This window comes from Vigna radiata, chromosome 7, assembly GCF_000741045.1.
Source record: "Vigna radiata var. radiata cultivar VC1973A chromosome 7, Vradiata_ver6, whole genome shotgun sequence".
Classification (NCBI taxonomy): Eukaryota; Viridiplantae; Streptophyta; class Magnoliopsida; order Fabales; family Fabaceae; genus Vigna; species Vigna radiata.
Genome location: NC_028357.1, coordinates 38,813,175 through 38,834,201, shown reverse-complemented (window position 1 = coordinate 38,834,201; position 21,027 = coordinate 38,813,175). Strand labels below are relative to the sequence as shown.

Here is a 21,027-nt window from a genome sequence, read left to right as displayed (position 1 = left end):
TTGATCTTTACTGAATCTCTTTTTCCTTTTTGTTAATTGATTTTTAATAAAACGTTTCAATAAAATTTAATTCGAAAATCACTCATATCCAACTAAGGAGATCATACAGTTTTATTCATTGTCACGTAAGTAATATCACTTGCCATGTACAGTAAATTTTAACACCATCCACCAAATTTAACGGCGAGTTTCTAATTGAACCAATTTTTCATATTCAAGGACTTAATTGACATATTTTAAAAAATGAGAATCTAATTGAGAAAACTATACATAAACAGAGATATTTTAAATGATTAAACCTTATCACAAACTTTTTATCTTATTAGTGTGGATATAAGGAAAATAATAATTTAACATTCATTTATCTGACAATTTCTTTAATAATAAAGTTTCATATGAGATGATAAAATTAAATATAAATAAAGTATTAAAATAAAATAATAATGAAAATGATTGTTAGGTAAAAGTTGTTTGAAAAAGTTCTTATCATATCATCTTTGTTAGAAAGTGATTCTTTCATAGTTTAGCTAGCTTCTTTATTGCATATTTCAAATTCAAATCTAACTCCTTATCGTTGTCATTCGCATTTATGGTAAATGGAAAAAACATAATTGTGGTTCTTTGATTTTGAGAGAGAAATAAAAGAAGAAAATAACTCAAGTAGTTGTTTCCTTTTGTGAAAGTAGAAGAGATTCAATTACTCTTTGGACGAACGATCCTACTCACATCAGGAATCCATAACTTTTTTTTTTCCTGCGTCCCATATAAAAAACTTTTTATTTTGTCTTTTTATATTGGTTATTTTGAAAATAAAAATAATTTGTAAATTTTATAATTTACAAGTTAACATTAAAAATAACTTTCGTATAATTAAAAAAAAATGTTTTTTTAAATAAAAAAATCTTTTGGATTATATAATTGAAATTATTTAACTTGTAGTGTAAAGAAAGAAATTAGGAAAAAAACTGTCTTATTAATTTTGAATAAGATATGAGAAATATATATGAGAGAGAATTTATAATTCTGCTATTTTATTCCTATAAATATTCTATAATAATGTAACATTATTACTGTAATTATTCTATAATAATGTAACATTATTACTGCAAAACACCTATAATAATAACAATATATTCTCTCAATAATATCGCAATATGATTTATTTTCTAACACTCCCTCCTCAAGAAGCATACAGATCGAATGGACAAAACTTAAAATACATAAACTAAATTTGAAATATGTAATTTGTCTTCAAGAGTGTCATCGGCACGCCGTCATTTCCGCTGTTCGTCACTATTGATGAACAACAAATTACAAGAACAAATGAAGGTCCCGCAACAACAAACTGTAAGGACAAACAGCAACAAACCTGCAGGGACTACACTATCCTGCAGCGGCTGGAATTAAAAGGCTAATAGCCACAAACCTGTAGGCACTTAATTACCCTAAACAACAACAAAACTTCAAGGGACTTAACTACCCTAAACAACAACAAGCCTTCAAGAAACATCTGTCCTCCAGAGGCAAACAACAACAGACCTGCATGGACTACACTACCCTGCAGCGGATGGAATTAAAAGGCTAACAGCCACAAACTTGTAGGGACTTAATCATCCTAAACAGTAACAAACCTTCAAGGGACTTAACTGCCCTGAACATATGGGAGGCCTTCAGGAAACAACTGTCCTGCAGAGGCAAAAAAAGCAACAAACCTTCAGGGACTTCACTGCCCTGAGAGTAACAACAAAACTTCAAGGGTCTTAACTGCCCTGAATATAAGGGAAGTCTTCAGAATAGAGAAGAAGATAGTGGAAGCAATAGAGGTAGGACTAGGTGTTGGTGCATGGGTGGCACAAGTGGCGGAGACGATGGCCGCGAAAGTGGTCGGCGACGGTGGCCGACGACAATGGCCGGAGACGGTGGCCGGATGGCAACACCGGACAAATGCGAGACGAAAAGCAGAGATTACCCATTGAAATATAAAAGCACAGGTTGAAAAAAAGACTTTTAGGGGGCCGCCAATGGCGGCAGCCACCAATGGCGGCAGCCACCAACGTCAACAAAGACAAAGTAGTAAAGGATCATAAAACCTCTGATACCATGTAAAAAAAAGAAAATAGGGAAAAAAACTGTCTTGTTAATCTTGAATAAAATATTAGAAATATATACAAGAGAGAATCTATAATTATGCTATTTTATCCCTATAAATATTCTATAATAATGTAACATTATTACTATAATTATTCTATAATAATGTAACATTATTACTGCAAATCATCTAATAATCTCGAGATATGATTTATTTTCTAACATGTGAATTGGGAAGTAATGGAAATGAAGGAAAAAAACTTTCGAGACCTTTTTTTTTGTTCTTTACAACCCATCACCAAGCTCATAATCAAAGTCAATTCTATGAAAATCTAACTATTTATACTATTAATAAAACCTATAATTTACCTACACTACACAATTCTCATACACACTTCAGGCATCTAACTAAATAAACTAATCATTTTACATAATTAAATTTAATTATCACTTTTTAATTCATACACTTGTGTTATAACATAAAAATTAAAATCCTTACACTTAGAATTCCTCTCCCCACTAGTAATTTATAGTAATTGACTAAAATTTTACTATGATTATTAGAAGTGGGTTTTAGGCCTCACTCAACCCTATAAAACCGACATGTAAGGTGAGGAGAACTCGCTAGGATAGGCTTTTAAAGATGGCTCTGATACCATGTTAGAAAAGAAGAAAGGATGAAATATTGTATTTCTTATTCCATAACAAAGAGAAAGTATATATATAATTGTTCAGAGCAATATAAAAAGGAATATGAGTATAAAAATATATGAACATAAATGCATAGATATGAATAGAGAATAAAATAATTCCAATATCCCCCTCAAGCTGCAGCATATATATCCATAATGCCCAGCTTGAACAACAATGATTGAAATTGTGTTAGATGCAAAACTTTAGTAGGAATGCCAACGACACAACCACCAGATACCAAATTCACCAGTGTCTTGATAAGGAAACAACAAGTCAAAGAAAAAGAAGAATTCAAGAACACAAGATTAAGCAAGAGAAGATTCAAGAAGGAGAAGAAAATTCAAGAATAAGAAGATTCACTAACAAGAAAGAAGAATTCAAGAACACTAGATTAAGCAAGAAAAGATTCAAGAAGAAGAAGAAAATTCAAGAATAAGAAGATTCAATAACAAGAAAGAAGAATTCAAGAACATTAGATTAAGCAAAAGAATATTCAAGAAGAAGAAGAAAATTCAAGAATAAGAAGATTCAATAACAAGAAAGAAGAATTAAAGAAGAAAAAGATTCAAGAAGATGAAGAATAAGAAAAATTCAAGAAGAATTAAAAGAATTTATCAGGAACAGTTTAAGAAGATGATTAAAGATTTAAGAAAAAGAATTGAAAAAGATGCTTCATAAAAAGAAAGATTTAAGAATAATTCAAGAAGAAAAAGATCGAATAAAAAAAATTCAAGAAAAAAGAAGATTCAAGAAGACAAGAAAGAAGAATTCAAGAAGAAAAAGATCCAATAAAAAATTCAAGAAAAAAGAAGAGATTTTTAGGNGCTGAAGTCAAGACACTGGTGAACCGAGGGGTGAAGGTTTGGTGCATCAGTGGCACAAGTGGCGGAGACGACGGCCGGAGACGGTGGCCGGAGACGAGCGGCGGCGGACAGCAACACCAGACAGATGCGAGACAAAAACTAGAGATTGCACATTGAAGCATAAATGCACAGGTTGAAAAAGAAACTTTTAGGGGCTGCCGGCGGCCATGGCGGCCGACCGTCGGCAGACAACAAAGACAGCAGAAGCGGATCAGACAAGATCTGATACCATGTTAGAAGTGGGTTCTAGGCCTAACTCAACCTCAATAAACCGGCTTGTAAGGTGAGGTTTGCACCTCACTTATATATTATAATTGTTAGAAGTGAGTTTTAGGCCTAACTCAACCCCACAAAACCGGCTTGTAAGGTGAGGTCTGCACCCCACTTATATATTATAAATTGGTCTTATCTCTAGTCGATGTGGGACTTCCAACCCCCCTCCCCCTCACGCCGATGTATATACATATCGAGCGTGAGACTAGATATTAATGGGTGGTCCGATAACGGCCCAATAGCGGGTGGAACAATCTGCCCAACAAATATCGCTAGGATAGGCTCTAACCTGGCTCTGATACCATGTTAGAAGTGAGTTTTAGGCCTAACTCAACCCCACAAAACCGACTTGCTACTGTCATCCTCACCTTACAAGCCGGTTTTGTGGGGTTGAGTTAGGCTTAAAACCCACTTCTAATATGGTATCAGAGCTATCTTTAAAAAGCCTATCCTAGCGAGTTCTAAGTGGGCATTTCTCTTTCTATTCCACCCGTTGTCGGGCCGCTATTGGACCACCTAATTTCTACTATCACGCACGAGATGTCTATACCTCGGCGTGAAGGGGGTGTGTTGGAAGTCCCACATCGACTAAAGATAAGGCCAAATTATAATATATAAGTGAGGTGCAAACCTCACCTTACAAGCCGGTTTTGTGAGGTTGAGTTAGGCCTAGAACCCACTTCTAACAATGATTCCAATAAAACGACATAAATTTCAATCCATGGAGAATTGGTATAAAGGTAGAAATTAAGCCAAACAATAAATATCAGTAAATTTAAAATAATTTCACCAATATAAAATTCACATTAATAAATTCTCATAATAATTGTACATTATTTATTTCAAGTTTACTCCATAAAATTCACATTAATAAATTCTTATAATAATTATACATTATTTATTTCAAGCTCACCTGGGTACATTATCATTACTAAAACATAACAAGCATTCTAAGCATAAAAATATTACAACTAAATAAAGCCCGAGTATTTGAGAGTTAGGATGAACTTACACTAGAAATCTTCGTTTATTATTTGTTCATCTTCCACCACCATTCTACCTACTTTTATGATTCTTTCCTTCTGGTCCTATAAGTGTGGAAACTAGTAAATATATAATGAATCAACAAAAACTTATTAATCTTTAAAATGGAATTTGTATTCAAATTACATTTAATGAACATCAAACACACATCAGGGCTTGTTGACTTTACTACAAAACTTTATACTCGTATATGCAATCAAAGAATTTTATACTCAATTGTTGCAACAAAATAAACTATATTTTAAAATGATCTATTAAGATAAATCGAAGTATCTTTCCTTACCTAAAAATTCAAATTCTTCTAATCAACGCTCATCATTCTTGCATAAAAAAAATGGATAATGATATGCACACAATATTCTTTGAACAATATTTGAACATCATTTACGTGTTATCATGTGGTTGGTCCATGATGGTATTTATGATTATTATTAATGATTATGGAGTAATTTTGTACCAATCACAGAATGACACGTAGACGATGTTCAAATGTTGTCAAAAAAATATTATCTAAGTATCATTATTCAAAAAAAAAGGTGGCCTCAATGAGAATTGTTTTGTGCCCAATGATGGCGTGGATAAATTGCTTAATGGAAAGTGTTCTTCGTCCGACGCAATTGTCATGAAAAAGACACTTTAAAAAACCAACAACTTAGAGCATATGCACTTGAGAGAAAACAATCTTTGAGCAAACATTTTAGTATGTTCTTTAGCACATTTCACATTAGGAGTAGCTTGCATATCACACTTCCAATGAGTGATACCTTGTAATATATTTATCCTTAACTTTTTATTAGGAGGTGATTAAATATATGATGAAATCAACTTCTTTTTCTATAAATATGAGAGTTGCACTTATATCACATTTATATTTGGAATATACATGTTGAAACATTGTTAATGTGAGTTGCGGATTCTGCATGAGTTTTATCTTGGTTAAGTAGCTCAATTGACAATTTCTTTTACTCATCTTGATCGTTCAAGTGGCATGGAATTTAAACATATTCCTTTCTTAGTGTTTTCTTTTACTCATCTTACAAGTGAACCGAGTGACATACGGTGTTGGTTCTTGTTCTAGTTGAGTTAGATATAATATGTAGTTAAACATGGAGGCTTTAAGCTCATAAATGTTCCTTTTTTCGTGTTTAAATTCTTTTGTCAATCTTAAAATATAATTCTAGATATTGTTTACTTTAGAATTAATTTGTTCCAATTGTACTTTTGTAAATATGTCATACATGATTCTTTTAATAAGTTCACAAATAATTATGTAATATAAATCATTATATATCGAAATGTATTTAAATATGATATTTCAATTGTATTACAATCCAAAAAGTTTCTTTTAAACACAATAAACTTATTTTTTTTTTTTTTGCAAGACACCCTTATAATCAAACTAATGATATTAGATTCAAAATAAGAATATATATACACCTCGACATGCAAATGATCCAGAAAAAAAAACATCCAAAGAAAAAAGGAGAAAAAAAAACTTGAAATAAAATTTTGATGACAAAAATGGTTTTTCTTCTTTACCAACATCAAGACTCAAATAAACTTAAATATTGAGACTCAAATAGACTTAAATATTGAAAAGAAGTTATATGAAGTTTAAGAAAAAATATTTGTATAAAATAAAAGTATTAAATTTTCTGTTTATAAACCTTTTATCTCAAATAATAAAATATTTAATATTTTATCAAATTTAAACCACTTATGCTTGTTAAATTAAATTACTCAATCTTTTCAATTAATGAACAATTACAAATTCAAATGGTTTTCTTAACAAATTTCTATATTTTAATTTATAAGAACACATTTTTAAAATAATGCGAAGAAAGCAATTAACATAAAAAAGTATCATATTTATACGCATACTTTAAGGATATCAATAAACTAGGATGACGAAAACGTCCATTTTTATTTTTCTTAAAATAATTATTTATAAAAATAGTAAATTTGAAGGGTTCATTAAGACAACAATTAAATATTCTTCATCAATTATAAATTTTTAAAACTAATTAGAGTAAAATTAAATCTTTAAATCCATTTTTATAAAAGTAAGTATTACTAACACAAATTTAAAATTTAAAGTATTTATTACTTATAAAAGAATAATTTATTACTTATAAAAGAATAAAATTTAAATATTTATTTTGTAGTTGGCATCAACTGAAGATATTTATAAAACTGGAATTCATAAATACAAAATTATTCACCATTAATTTCTCATAAATCAGTACTCTCTATTGGTAAATTGTATTTCCTTAATTTGTATGTAATTTTTTTCTAAAGTGGGAAGGACAGCGTAGCAATAAATGAGGAATATTCTATGGTTTTCTAGGTGTGGAGTGGAGAGTTGGCCGACGTGTTAAACGCGCGTTTTCGTATTTTCGAAATGAAACGCATCACATTGCCGACGGTAATGTGTCTTAATCAGCAATTTAATTTATATTAATTCATTAATCCTTAATAAAGAACATATAGTTTAATAAATTATTAATCTAAATTAGTGTTGTGTGTTAATGAAAAGTCGACGACAGAACGATTATTTGAAAAAATAATCCTAGTGATTATTCTATTATATATTATTCTATTATATAGTTTATCCTATATTCTTGGGATGTTAAAAAAGTTATTAAAATTTATATCAAAGTTTCAAAAAATATATAAAAACGAGTTATAAAAATGAGTTTTTTTTTTTTTTTGTTTTTTTTTTAAATTTTCGTAGTATTATTTGTATACGGTATAAACACTTGTAATTTTCCGAACATCGCAATAACTATACACATGAATTAACTATGTAATAAAAATGTGTGCCCAAACAAATAATTATAAAAACAAAATCACAATATTAATTGTTATAAACAATGTAATTTAAAGAAAAAAAAAAAAGAATAATTTTAAACAAACGAGATATCCTAGTTATTTTTTAGTGGGATTTTCTTTTCATAGTTATAGGTTTTGCTAAAGAAATTTTTTAAATTTATTAAAAGCTAACATATTCGAATTAAAAAAATACAAATATATTATGCAATTGCTTTTAACTAGAGAAGTTTTTTCTAATATATATTTTGTTTAATATTTTTTTAAAATTTATTAAAAATAACATTTTCTAATTAAAAGAACACACTCAAACAAATAGTTATAAAAGGTGTATAATCTTATATGGTTTTTATATAGTGATGATGTAGATATACTACTATTTTAACTTGTATATCAAACGAACTAAAATTGTAGTAAATGAAGCCTGAAGAGGGATTTGAGAACAAATATCTAAGTTTAATGAATTGGTAAATGTAGAAATACTAACACGAATTGAAAATCTAGTTAAAATATTAAGTTTAAAAACCTGCCTAACATGAAGTGAAAAGAAGATAATATTTAACATACATTTACAAACGTGATAATATTGATTTAAGAAACCAATTAAATCATGTGCCTACGTTTTCTTCTATAATAATAAGTGAGAGAGAAAATTAATTAAAAAATAAAAAACTTAATTAAAATTTGGAGAACTAAATAAAAATGATAAAAAACTTGAATAAACCATAATTTATCTGACTATTAAGTGTATGATATAAAGAGAATTGTCTAGTGTCGAGGAATACACGTGGCTTAGTAAAACAGAACGTATCCAATTCCATTGGAGATTCTTCCATGTCACATCTAGAGCACAGAATCTTTCCCAAACAAACAAGTTACAAAATAATTATAAAAAATATAATTTCACTCTAATAAGTTATATGAAGCGCACCAAAAGCAAAAGAGAGAATCAGATTTAATTTTCTAGGAGTTTTTCATTTCTATAAATATTTCTTCCCTATTAAGAAAAAGGAACGCTCTGTTTGGGAGTTGCTTGCATAGATTATATCTTTCTCCATTTTTAATTACCTCATCTCCGAGTATAACTTTCTTCCGCTATCAACTAGGGTTTGATCCAACCCCTCAGGTTCACCTCGATTTCTCAGACGCATCCGCAACTGTAAGCTACTTTGTGATCAATTATTAATTATTGCTTTTTAAAATTTTTAATTGGTGTTATAGCTGATTGGATGAGTCTTGTGTCTGTTTGGTTTCTGAGAATTGAGGTTCGCGCATTCGGTGCTCTATAAACTGTGTTTTTTTTTAAATGTAGCATTTTAGTTTTAAATGTCATATGGATATATACTTCTTTATTTTATTTTATTATAGTTATGATATATGATGAAGATCATAGACACATAGTTGCCATAATATGTTGCAAAATTGTTTTTCTCCCCCTTTTTTAATTTTCATGATTTTTTTTTTTTTTTTTATGTAGGTATTCTGCATGCTTGTCGTTCATACCCTTACTGGGGCTTGGAAGTTTGGAGTTAACAAGCAGAGATTTGCAGAAGATGCTTTTGAGAAAAAATAGGGATGAAGAATCGCTATCTTGTTTAATATGCTTCTTGAGAGAAGGAGGATGAGTGTTTATGTATTACAGAGAGTGGAATTTCCTATGTATGAATTTTGTTCGAAGAATGAGACTTATGTGGTGTGATTTCTGTATGTTGTTTACACGCACCGAGGTTTATGATCTTAATTAGGAATTTGTCGTAGTTAACTTGGATTGTCACAACCAAGCAAATTATAGTATTATAAAACTAATATACAGTTTCATCTTTGAGAAATTATATAGCCTAGGAATGGATGATGATAGAGATTTTGAGTTGTTCTTTTACAGTTGGAATGCAAAGAATCCAACTGATCGGCTTTTCTTTGTATCTTGTTTTGTTGCTGCTCTTGTTGGAATATTGACCATAGCCTACACGGCCTTTCAATGGAGGAGAAACATCAACCTAAGTTGGATGAAAGCCATAGCTAGGTCTAAGAAAAACCCAAAGGCGAGGCACAAAATTCCTGTTGCCCCTCATGCATGGGAGTTAGAATCCGTGTCTCGTGCAAAGAATTTAAACTGTTGTGTATGTTTTAAGTCCATGTCACCATCTCAAGCTCTTGGGCCTATAGTAGCTTCTGAAGGCTTCATCCACCGTTGCTGTATTTGTGGTGCTGTGGCTCATCTAAGCTGTTCCTCTAGTGCCCACAAGGACTGCAAGTGTGTTTCAATGATTGGATACGAGCATGTCACACACCAATGGGCTGTTCGTTGGACAGATGTAGCTGACCAACCTGATGAAACTGCTCTCTGTAGTTATTGTGAAGAGCCATGTGGTGGGACGTTCCTCAGTGGTTCTCCTATATGGTCTTGCTTGTGGTGCCAACGTTTAGTACATGTTGATTGTCATAGTACAATGTCTAATGAAACGGGTGATATTTGTGATTTGGGCCAATTTAGAAGATTGATACTATCACCACTGCATGTAAAGGAATTAAACTGGAACATGCCAGGTGGATTTTTGAGCTCAATTACTCATGGGGCAAATGAGATAGCATCTTCTGTTCGGGCAAGTATTAGGAACCAGAGCAAAAAGTACAAGCATGAAAATGAACCATCAGTTGAATCAGGGAATACTGAGAGCATTGGTGAAATGTCCACAGAAAGTACAGGTAATTCTCATCAAATACAGAATGGTCATCATGAAGTGGATGAAAAAAGTAGCTCAAATAAGGATGTACGGCATCAAGATAGTGAAGTAGATAACAAGGTGGATAGAAAACCCAGTCTTGGACGCAGTTCATCAATCAATCAGAGGGATGAATCCCACACTTTGGGAGTGAAGCAGAAATATGATTTGGTTGATTTGCCTCCAGATGCAAGACCATTGTTAGTTTTTATAAACAAGAAGAGTGGTGCCCAACGAGGAGACTCACTCAGGACACGTCTGAACATTCTATTAAATCCAATTCAGGTTTGTTACTCTGCAGCTTTTTACAAAATGTGGTTATCTTTGAGTATAGACCATTGGTTCAAAATTTGTTCCCTGCATTGTTTGCACCCTTTTCAAGTGTTTTTGCTTTGGACCAGCTGAGTTAACCAAGCTGCTACTATTCATCAAACACTCAAGTCTTCATAAAAAATAACCAAACACTACAAGATTACTCTTCTATTGTCATACATGAAAGACTGCGAAATTCCAAATATATTTATCTTGCTTGTTGGAGATATACTCTTTGACAACATGATTTCGAAGCCTTTGTTTGTTTTGATTAGGTGTTTGAATTGAGCTCAACACAGGGGCCAGAAATGGGACTGTATTTGTTCAGAAAGGTGTCTCACTTCAGAGTTCTTGTATGTGGGGGAGATGGTACTGTTGGTTGGGTTCTGAATGCGATAGACAAGCAAAATTTTGTTTCCCCTCCTCCAGTTGCTATTCTTCCTGCTGGTACAGGAAATGATCTTGCTAGAGTTTTGTCCTGGGGAGGTGGCATGGGTCCAGTGGAGAAGCAAGGGGGCCTTAGTACATTTTTGCATCAAATAGAACATGCTGCTGTTACTGTTCTTGACAGGTGGAAGGTAACAATTAGTAATCCACAAGGAAAGCAGCAGCTGCAACCCACAAAGTTTATGAACAATTATCTTGGTATGTGAACTCACATTTCTCATGGTTACTGTTAATTACATTAAAATTTGTTGATTGTAGGCTTAAAGCATCTGGAAAATCAGCTTGTTAATCTTTGATAGGCAGAGCTAGTTTCTTCATGGTAGGGATTGGATGTTGGGTGGGTAATAGATGTAGAGAAAAATGTCTTTAGGATTCTGGAGTTTGATTTAATGATCTGGTAATCTTGTTTGACTTTGAATCTGCTAGAAGCAAATCAATGGGTTGACTGTCTTGATTTTGTCCAGTCAAGTTTGATTCTACTCACATTGTGTTGTGTAGTTGAAATGAGGTTTAACACATGTGAATTTGGGTATTCATTTCTGGTGCAAATTTGTCCTCGCTAATGGATTTACTTGAATTATAATAAGTTGGTATTCTTCGTCTGCTTTTTTCTAACATTAATTGTATAGCACTTGCATTTTGTTAGATTACATCATTTGCTAATTGTCAAGCTATGATAGCATGTGTATGGATTAGCTTATTTTAAGAAAATAATTGTTATTTGTTCTGCAATTTCTCGAGAGTTTTGAGAAAGTAAAGGAGAACTGTTTTTGTTAATGTATGCTTTCCCAAGCACGCATATCTCTGTCCATCATTCTGACTAGTTCTGAGTCTAACGAATATTGGTTTTAGGTATTGGTTGTGATGCAAAGGTTGCTTTGGACATTCATAATCTGCGTGAAGAGAATCCAGAAAAATTTTATAACCAGGTATTTGGGGTCTAATTGGAACTGAAATTTGAATTGGTTGGCTAGTTTTAGTCGTGTATTAATAGGAGGCTAGTTGTGTGGTATAAAATTCTTATTCTTATTGTTTTTCTTGAATGATTGTTCCGTATAAGATTGCTTTCTTTCAGTTAGTTGGAGTTTATTTACATTAGATTAGTTTTGGCTTAATTTTAAAACCTGCTATTGGATTGAGAAGTTCTGTTCTGTTGTGCCGCCGCGGGGAAGTATTAAGAAATGTATATGCTGTTAAATATGGAAAAGGAAGCATATTGATGATATCGTTTTTGAGTATTACTATCTTAGTTATTATTTATCACTAATATTTTAGCTTATACATTGCATATGATAAATGTTTATTTTTATGTAGTAATTGAAATTTATAGTGAAAAAAAATTATTTATATATAGTGAATAATTTAAATAGTGATCTATTTTTTTAACTATTCACAATTTTTAAAAATATTATTAAAGTTCATTTTGGAGATAGAAAAGAAAGAGAGTGGACTGAAGCACGAGTTATTAAAAAGATAAAATATAGAGATAAAGTAAAAAGAGGGTGGTTTGTGGCAATATTTTTTGGCTGGTTATTGGGGTTAATGTATGAAATGAACATTCAAAAGAAAGGACAAAAAGTTAGCAAAGTTGTGTATTATTATGTATAATATAAGAGTAGATTATTCCCTTCAATAACTTTGAAGAAAGTTATCGACACCTTCGCTTGGGACTCTGATTAAAATCAGCATAATTATTGTGGTAGTATGACATGTGACTCTTGTTTATCTCTTTGTGACTTGATATTAAATTTGAGAAAAAAAATTAAACATGGTTGTTTTAGCTTGACGCGATCATGGCCCAATCATGCTTTGGAAAAAACCCACTAAAATCCTAAAAAGCTGCCCTTGGTCTTGTGCACAACTTGCATCAAGTCCGGTAGCCTGATTTGTCACCTCTACTCTATTGGGAAACTCTTACAAACTTTACCCAGTTGCCGCACTAGGTTTAATCTATTGACATTTTGTTGAGCTGTCAAGTAGTATTTGTTATTAATTATCTACCATTCTGAGGTCCAATATAGAGAATTAATATCCTTTCATTCGTCTTTTAATAATAATAATAATAATAATTAAATATAGGTAATATCTCATTTAGGTAGGTTTTGTAATGGATCTTGTTAAGAATTTGTTTGAGTGTACGTGTTTGTTATAAATTTGTTGTATTCCTCAATCATTATCAATGAAGAATAGGAATTATTAATTTTACCTTTAGTTGTAGAATATTTAGTAGTGATATAGTAGTTATCCTTCTCGTCATTATCAGTGTTTTGTATTTGTTTGACAACCTTTCTATGTGATGAAATGACCTTTCCTTTCATGTTAGTTGTATTCTTACGAAGAATTATGTGAACTAGTTATCAGCTGACTTTTATCATTTGAAATCTTACAGTAGAAGTTTATATTAGTATTATCCACTGCATTGTTTCAGTTATCTTAATATGCTTACATTGATCTTATGCAATGGATGTTCTAAGATTAAATGCTGAAATTACCCTAACATGCAGTTTATGAATAAAGTTCTATATGCAAGAGAGGGTGCAAAAAGCATTATGGATAGGACATTTGCGGATTTACCTTGGCAGATTCGTGTTGAGGTGGATGGAGTTGAAATTGAGGTCCCTGAGGTGAGTTTGTTAGGTATAAATAAACTTTATTGGGATCATATTGCTCTCTTTAGGTAAATTGCTTAGACTATAAATTTCTTTTTTGGTTTGATTATTCTGTACATCCTTGATATATTTGCAAGTTTTTAAATAGGTATCTAAACTAAAGAAGTAGGTTCTTGGGATTACTTTTTGGCAGTTCGAAATCGCCAAAAAATGACAATTTGTGGTGGTTAGAGAAATCTTAAGAACTCTATTAAAAAATATACACGATCAAGGCCCAAACGAATATAAGTGCATGTTGATTCACCCTTTGAAGAAGCTCTTCAAGATACGACCATAAACTAAAATTATCAAACTCTCAAGACACTTAAAATCTCCACAACTCTAATTTTCATTTATCTAAGTTTGTAGAATACAATGTAGGAACTTTCTATTCAAAGGAAAAGATGTATAAGAGAAACTTCCTTGTTTCATGTAATAATGAGTTAATTAGGGGCTTGACCAACTCTGTATGATTGTAGTTGGAGTCAGTTATGACACTTATCTCCTTGTCTAGAACATACTTGAAGTTCTAGAAAATTCTAGAATCTTCCAACATATTTCAAAACAAAGCTTCTCGTTTTTGTAAGGTTTTAAAATAAAGCATCATCTATTTTGTGACTCTATAGAATGAGTCATTTTTAAAACCTATCAATCAATATAAAGACGGAATCGTGGTCCTTCCTTGATATTGGGAGACCAAACACAAAATCCAATGAAATGTCAAACCAAGGAATGTATGGAATAAGAAGAGGTGTGTATAAACTGTGAGGCATTAATTTAGACTTGGCCATTTTACATATGATTTATTTTTCACAAAACGTTTGAACATCTCACTTCAAATGTTGCCAAAAGAAATGTTTGGTTAATATTTCTAAGCTTTTTAAACTCTGAAGTGTCCTTTTAGACCTCACTCGTGTGTCTCTTTGATAAATAACTTCCTTAGGGATCCTACCAGGACGCAAAGTTTTATGTCTCTAAAAGAAAGCCTTTGTATGATACATTAGACCAAAGTTTTCATCTTGTGGATACAATTTTTTTTTCTATTTTTTTTTTTGTGATGAAACCCAATTTTTCAAAAAAGCAAGCAAGGTGCATCTTTTTTATAAAACATCTACTACTACATTAGCCTTTTTTTGCTTGTATTTAATCACATAGGGGAATTTTTCTATAAATTATACCCATTAGGCATGCTTCTTGTTAAGCTTTTCTTCGTCTTCCAAATGTTTAAGGGATTTACAATTACTATGAATCACTATGAAGATTGTCATATGTCGAATAATTGATGTGGCTTTTAATTTTTCCTTTAAGTGAGCTATAAGTTGCCCCTGTTGAAGTAACACTATCCTTATCCCCTTTCTCGAAGCATCACAATTTATTTCAAAAGATTTAGCAATTGAAAGTGCAAGAATTGGTGTGGTGAAAAAAATATTCCTTTAATTTTTGAGAGGCAGTTTACACTTTTCTTAATACATCTATGGTGTAGCATTTAAAACATTTTATGCTACTTTATTTTTGTTGGGCTTTAGAGATGATGGTGTGTGAAAGATTGATGGTTTGGAAAGTGTTTGAGAATGTTTTTAAGAGGAAGAATACTTGGAAAATACTTCATTTCTTGATTTTTCTTTATCTTTCCATGGAGTGTGGTTGAAACTTTGTTTCCTGTCAGAACTTCTTCTTTAGTTGTTGATCTACTCTGGTAGCTTGATGTACACGTTCCTTCAAAGTTCTATGTACTTGAAGTTCTACTATATCTTACATATCACAATTCAAGTTATTTAGGAACCTTGCCATGGTAGACTTCATGCCTTCTTCCATCTCACACTTTATAAGTAACACTTCCATTTCCTTGTAGTATTCTTCCACCCTAGTACCTTAACCTTTGAAGGTGAAGTATATTATATTAGTATGGTACAAACCTTTCTCTTAAGCAGGTTTTTAGGGCAAACCATGTAACTGTCTATAGTCTATTTTCCTTAGCTACATCACCTAGAATTTGGTAAAGAAAACATCCAAACTTTGTGGTGGTGATCTTGACCATGTTCAACTCACTAAGACGATACATATAAAAGACTCCACTTTTCTTTTTCGCTCAATATACAACTCTTACTGTAGTTTAAATTGAGATTTAACTTGTAACATCTTAAGATCATACAATTTTATATAGATTGTCGAACAAAATCATAAAATTGCTAGGATCGTCGAACAAAGTCGTATGGATTGTCATATTTTCTAAATTTTTCATCCCACCACCTGTTCACCTTTTTTTGATGAATGGATTAAGTTTAAATATAATCTAAACGTAATTAAAAGTTAATGCAATTAATGTTTCACTCTGGTATGGTTTTTTGGCCGGAACACTATCTAATTAAAAATTAATGTAATGAAAGTTCACTTTTGTTTTGCAGTTGCAACACACTCACTTTCTCTGTGAATGAGGTTTCAATTAAAACAAAATACAAACTCAATTAAAAATTGAAAGTGTTTTTTGCCGCACCCTTCATCTTCTTGGTTGAATTTGTTTTAATTAAAATAAAACTCAATTAAGGTGTGTGTGCATATATAAATACACACACACATATTTTTATAGAAAATAAAATCTACGATCCATGTTATGATTTCACTCTGTGATTTTGAACCTTTCACAATCCTAACTATAATCTTGATTTTAACTACCTTTGGTATCTCCATTAAACTGTGGGATTTTTACGTTATGTTTAGGGAATTTTTTTTTTTCTTGCAAGTTTCTTCCACCTCTTATTCTTGTTCTTTCTTTCTTCACAATCTTCAAATTCTCTTTGACTCTGGTGGAAGGAAGGAGTTTTTGAAATTCTTGTTTTTCTCTCACTTCTTCTCTTTCTATTCTTTCTCTTCTTGCTTCTTTTTGTATTCTTTCTCTCATTTTTCTTTAAATCTCTTTCTCTCATAGAATCTCTCTTTCTTTTATTTCATTCCTATCTTGCAATTTCTGGTTTATCTTGTATCGTTGCATTTCTTGTTGCATGTCATTCATTTGAATTATCAAGTTGGCCTCTCTTGGTTGAAGAGTAGGAAGAGATCTCTTTGAAGACATTGCTACAAAACAATGAAAACAAAAATTATGTTTGGGGTTGGAGTAAAATCCTCACCAATCCTCGTAGTTTCTAAAAATTAAATGTTCAGGCTTACATTATAATTTTGTGTAAGGGTTAGGTTCTCTATTTTTCACTCACAAAGGTCTAAAAGAAATTGATAAGCTTTTTTCTTATATCAAATCAAGAAAGCACATATTAAAATGAAAGAGAAGCAAATCAAGGCAACATTTATGAAATTTTTTAAAAGATAACAACTTTGAAGACAAAACTTAATGGAGGGCAAACTAAAAATGCTAAAAAGAAGAAAAAGGTTAAACCAAATTAAGGTATTGTCAAACTAACACAAGGCAAAAAAGAAAAAGAAAAACTCAAAAGGGTATCCTAAACAATTATAATTACCGTAAAAAAAAAGGTTAAGACTACTCCAAAAAAATTAAGCAAGTTATCAAAAGACAATTCAAATTTTGTAATGATCCAATTCGGTGAAGTCCAATAATTTCAACAGGGATTTATGTCCAAGATTTTATGGGCAAAAGGGATCTTTGAAACTTTTGTTTCCCAAACATTAAACCACTTTGTTTTTATTTTCTTTTTCTTCAAATTTTGTTGTAAATTTACCACACTTTAATGCCCTTGATCAGTACTGAAATTTTTTGAGAATCTACACTTAAACTCAAACTTAAATTAAATTTTCAATGTAAGAATTGACTACACTTGAATCTAATGTTTATAAGTTCCAAATAAGTTTCAACAAAAGCAGACTTTGGAAAACTTTCAAAAGAACCTTTTCATGGAAACAACTTCTCCAAAGAGGAGAGAATGATTACTCTATTCCTACACAAGATTGTCCAAGCACTTGAACAAGAGAACCAAAGAAAAATGGCAGGCTAAAAACAAGAAAGGTAGACTCAAACTAGATTAACCAAGCTGTCAAATATACCCATAAAGAATGCATATGTTTCACCGAGTTGCATAAGAAATGGGTGCAAAACTTGATTAATGGATTTTCTTGTAAAACAAGACAAAGAACATGTATAGGAACACTAGTACAAGTTTCTGCCTTAAGAAAATTGAAAGAAAACATGCATCAAAATTATGACATTTCTAGTAACTAAATAAACTACCTTTTTTAATTGGTGTAAATCAGTTAAAATAAGGTCGGATGCAGTAATATCTTTTCTGTTGTCGACATGGGGGATTAAATTTGGGGACAGGAGGTCAAAGTAATTTACTCAATTTTTAATAGAACTTCCCTTTTTAGTTTCTTTTACACAGCAACCTATCCCCACCGAAAATAAGAGCAAGGCCCCTTTGCCGAATCATAAAAATATTGGTTTTCAATTGGTTCAGGATGCAGAAGGCGTGCTTGTTGCAAATATTGGGAGTTACATGGGAGGTGTAGATTTGTGGCAAAATGAGGACGACAATTATGATAATTTTGATCAACAATCTATGCATGATAAGGTACTTGAAGTTGTAAGCATATCGGGAACATGGCACCTGGGAAAGCTTCAGGTAAAATGCACTCTTGATTCCATACTAGTGATACATGACTTTAGTATGTACACGATGCTATAGCGAAAGGATCTACTACTTGAGATTTGACATTAATTTAAAGAATATGCTGGTGACCCTTTTTTCTTCTTGAATTAAATAAAAACCACAAACGGAATTAATAAAATAACTGAAGCATGAAATTGCTTTCTTGCGTGGAGGTGGAACTGCTTCTCATTTGTATGAAGTGTGTGGATGTTACCTTTGCTTTATTTCAGTATCATTTTAGCTCTCTTTGATAAGTCGTTTGAACCGCATTTGTCTAAAACTAGGGAGTTATTTGACCTATGAAATCTTGAAAGCTCAAATTCCTCACAATGACTTTGTCAACAGGTAGGGCTTTCTCGAGCTCGAAGACTTGCACAAGGACAGTCAATTAAGATACAATTGTTTGCCATGTTTCCTGTTCAAATTGATGGAGAACCTTGGTTTCAGCAACCTTGCACAATTTCCATAAGCCATCATGGCCAGGTTATCATTCTAGAACTCCTGCGCTGTACATAACACGCAGCATCAATTCTTTCTTGAAGTGCAGTTTGGTATATCCTTGTACTGTTTGTATAATAACTGAATTTCAGCATGTTTTGCAAACCTGTACGAACTTGCAATAATCTGCCTAACCGGTTTTAGTAATCTATGGTAAGAAAATTACCAATATTACTGAAATTAACAAATTCTCTATATCCTGTAAAACGATCGATACTGCTAGAAAAACGAATACGACAATATATATTTTTGTCTCATTTAAAGTAGAAGTTTCTGATTTTATTTATCCTTTTATATTATTGATTTATGACTGTTCCACTTATGAAATGCGTCAACATCTGTTGGCTTATTCTCCTTTATTGTGGTTGTTCAGGCTTTTATGCTGAAGAGGGTGGCTGAGGAACCTCTTGGCCCTGCATCTGCAATAATTGCAGAAGTACTTGAGAATGCTGAAACACACAATGTAATTAATGCTTCACAAAAGAGAGCTCTTCTTCATGAAATGGCGCTGAGGCTGTCCTAGAAATATCTCTCCACCCTGTGAAAGTGATTAGAGATTTTTGTATTTCTTTTGAAATATATTTTACTCACCATGTGTATTACTACTACCCCTTTCTGAATCTTTTGTCTAAACTTCCTGCTACTTCTGAAGCAGTCTTGTGTATTATGAATCTTTACACGATAGAAAGAATGGAATCAGCTATACGCAGTTATATGTAACCAATTACCATGCCCCCATACAGCAAGAATCTTACGTGTGCTATGTTCACTATTTTATCTATTACATACATTGTTAGAGGATGTTGTCTAAGATTTCATACCAGAATATAGTAAATGTTTACGACTTAGAAGGAATGTTTTACACACGGTTGCACTTTATTTTAATTGTTTATCAGACCGTAATTGAAAAACTTAGCTCAACTGAGTTGCTAGTGTTACCTTTGCATAACCAAAGCGAGAGGCTCTTGTCAAAATGCTTTTCAGGGTCGGTTTATCCCTTCGTCACTTTCGTCCTTCTTTCCGAGTAGACCTTTAACTTTCAACCACAGACGTGTTACGAAACCTTTTTCTCTTGTTCCTCGTGTGCACGATCGCCTGTCTGGTACTTTTGGACTGGAAATTCTTCTCGGTGATTTTGTGTTTTGTTTGTAGATACGCTTCAGGTGGCGTCGATAAAAGGGGGAATTTATGTGGAAGACGTATGATGGAGAAGAGGCGTTAGAGCCCTGAATGACCTTGCTGAGTTTGTGTGCCATCTCTTGGTATGTTGGTGAAGATGCTTTAGAGGTTTGAATGGCCTTGTTGAGTTGCAAAGTCATATGTTTGAACTCAAACGAGTCGTACAGGTCACTGCCATTGTACTCGAAGTTGAGTCTCCTTGTAGGAGTAGTCACTGCTTCCTCTTTCTCTAGATTTTCCATGCAAGAAGAACAAGGGCTTAAGTAAATTTACTCCGCCACCTACCTCAAACGCAATATTCACACCTAACTGCATTTCATTTTTTCACTGTATTCTTTCATTAAAAACTCAATGTTTACTGTTCAAGAAAGTGGAAGTTAGTTGCCTTGCCTTGAAAGTAACGTACTCAAAGTACGTTACTAACAAGAGGTAATTGCATTGCTTTCTACGTTTCTCTCATGCCCTTGATTTATGTCGAAGCAACTACGTTTATGAAAGTTCAGTGACTTCTCCAATGTAACCAGTGACAACAGTTTGAAAGCTCGCAGACATATCAAGCATTTTTCGCAGGTGACATGAACATGGCTATGCACATCTCATCGAGGCATGTATCTTCTCAGTGGTCGGCAAAAAATTCACTTTTCTCGATGTGATCTACTTTTGCTCCAATCCAATCCATTTTGTTAAAAATCCATTCCATTTAAAATCCATTTTATTCTATCTCGATTTCAATCTTATCTACATTTTATAATATTTTTGGATTGGATGTTCATTCTTTGAATCTAGATTTTCAATTATGGAAAATTCAAATATCCAA

At 32.1% G+C, this 21,027-nt stretch overlaps 1 protein-coding gene across 1 annotated transcript; it reads left to right on the top strand.

Annotated features, from left to right (window-relative positions):
- Positions 1–8,705: 8,705 nt before the first annotated feature.
- On the top strand, positions 8,706–19,893 carry LOC106768670 (diacylglycerol kinase 1). Its single transcript, XM_014653929.2, has 8 exons — positions 8,706–8,949; positions 9,268–10,798; positions 11,101–11,470; positions 12,125–12,201; positions 13,777–13,896; positions 18,342–18,506; positions 18,879–19,016; positions 19,405–19,893. The coding sequence occupies exons 2-8, from the start codon at positions 9,635–9,637 to the stop codon at positions 19,552–19,554; spliced, it is 2,184 nt and encodes a 727-aa protein (XP_014509415.1). The 5' UTR covers positions 8,706–8,949; positions 9,268–9,634; the 3' UTR covers positions 19,555–19,893.
- The last annotated feature ends 1,134 nt before the right edge of the window (positions 19,894–21,027 follow it).

Coding starts and splice junctions, on each gene's coding strand:
- LOC106768670 (XM_014653929.2), top strand. CDS start 9,635: ATGGATGATGATAGAGATTTTGAGTTGTTCTTTTACAGTTGGAATGCA. Junction 10,799..11,100: donor TTCTATTAAATCCAATTCAG/GTTTGTTACTCT, acceptor TGTTTTGATTAG/GTGTTTGAATTGAGCTCAAC. Junction 12,202..13,776: donor CAGAAAAATTTTATAACCAG/GTATTTGGGGTC, acceptor CCTAACATGCAG/TTTATGAATAAAGTTCTATA.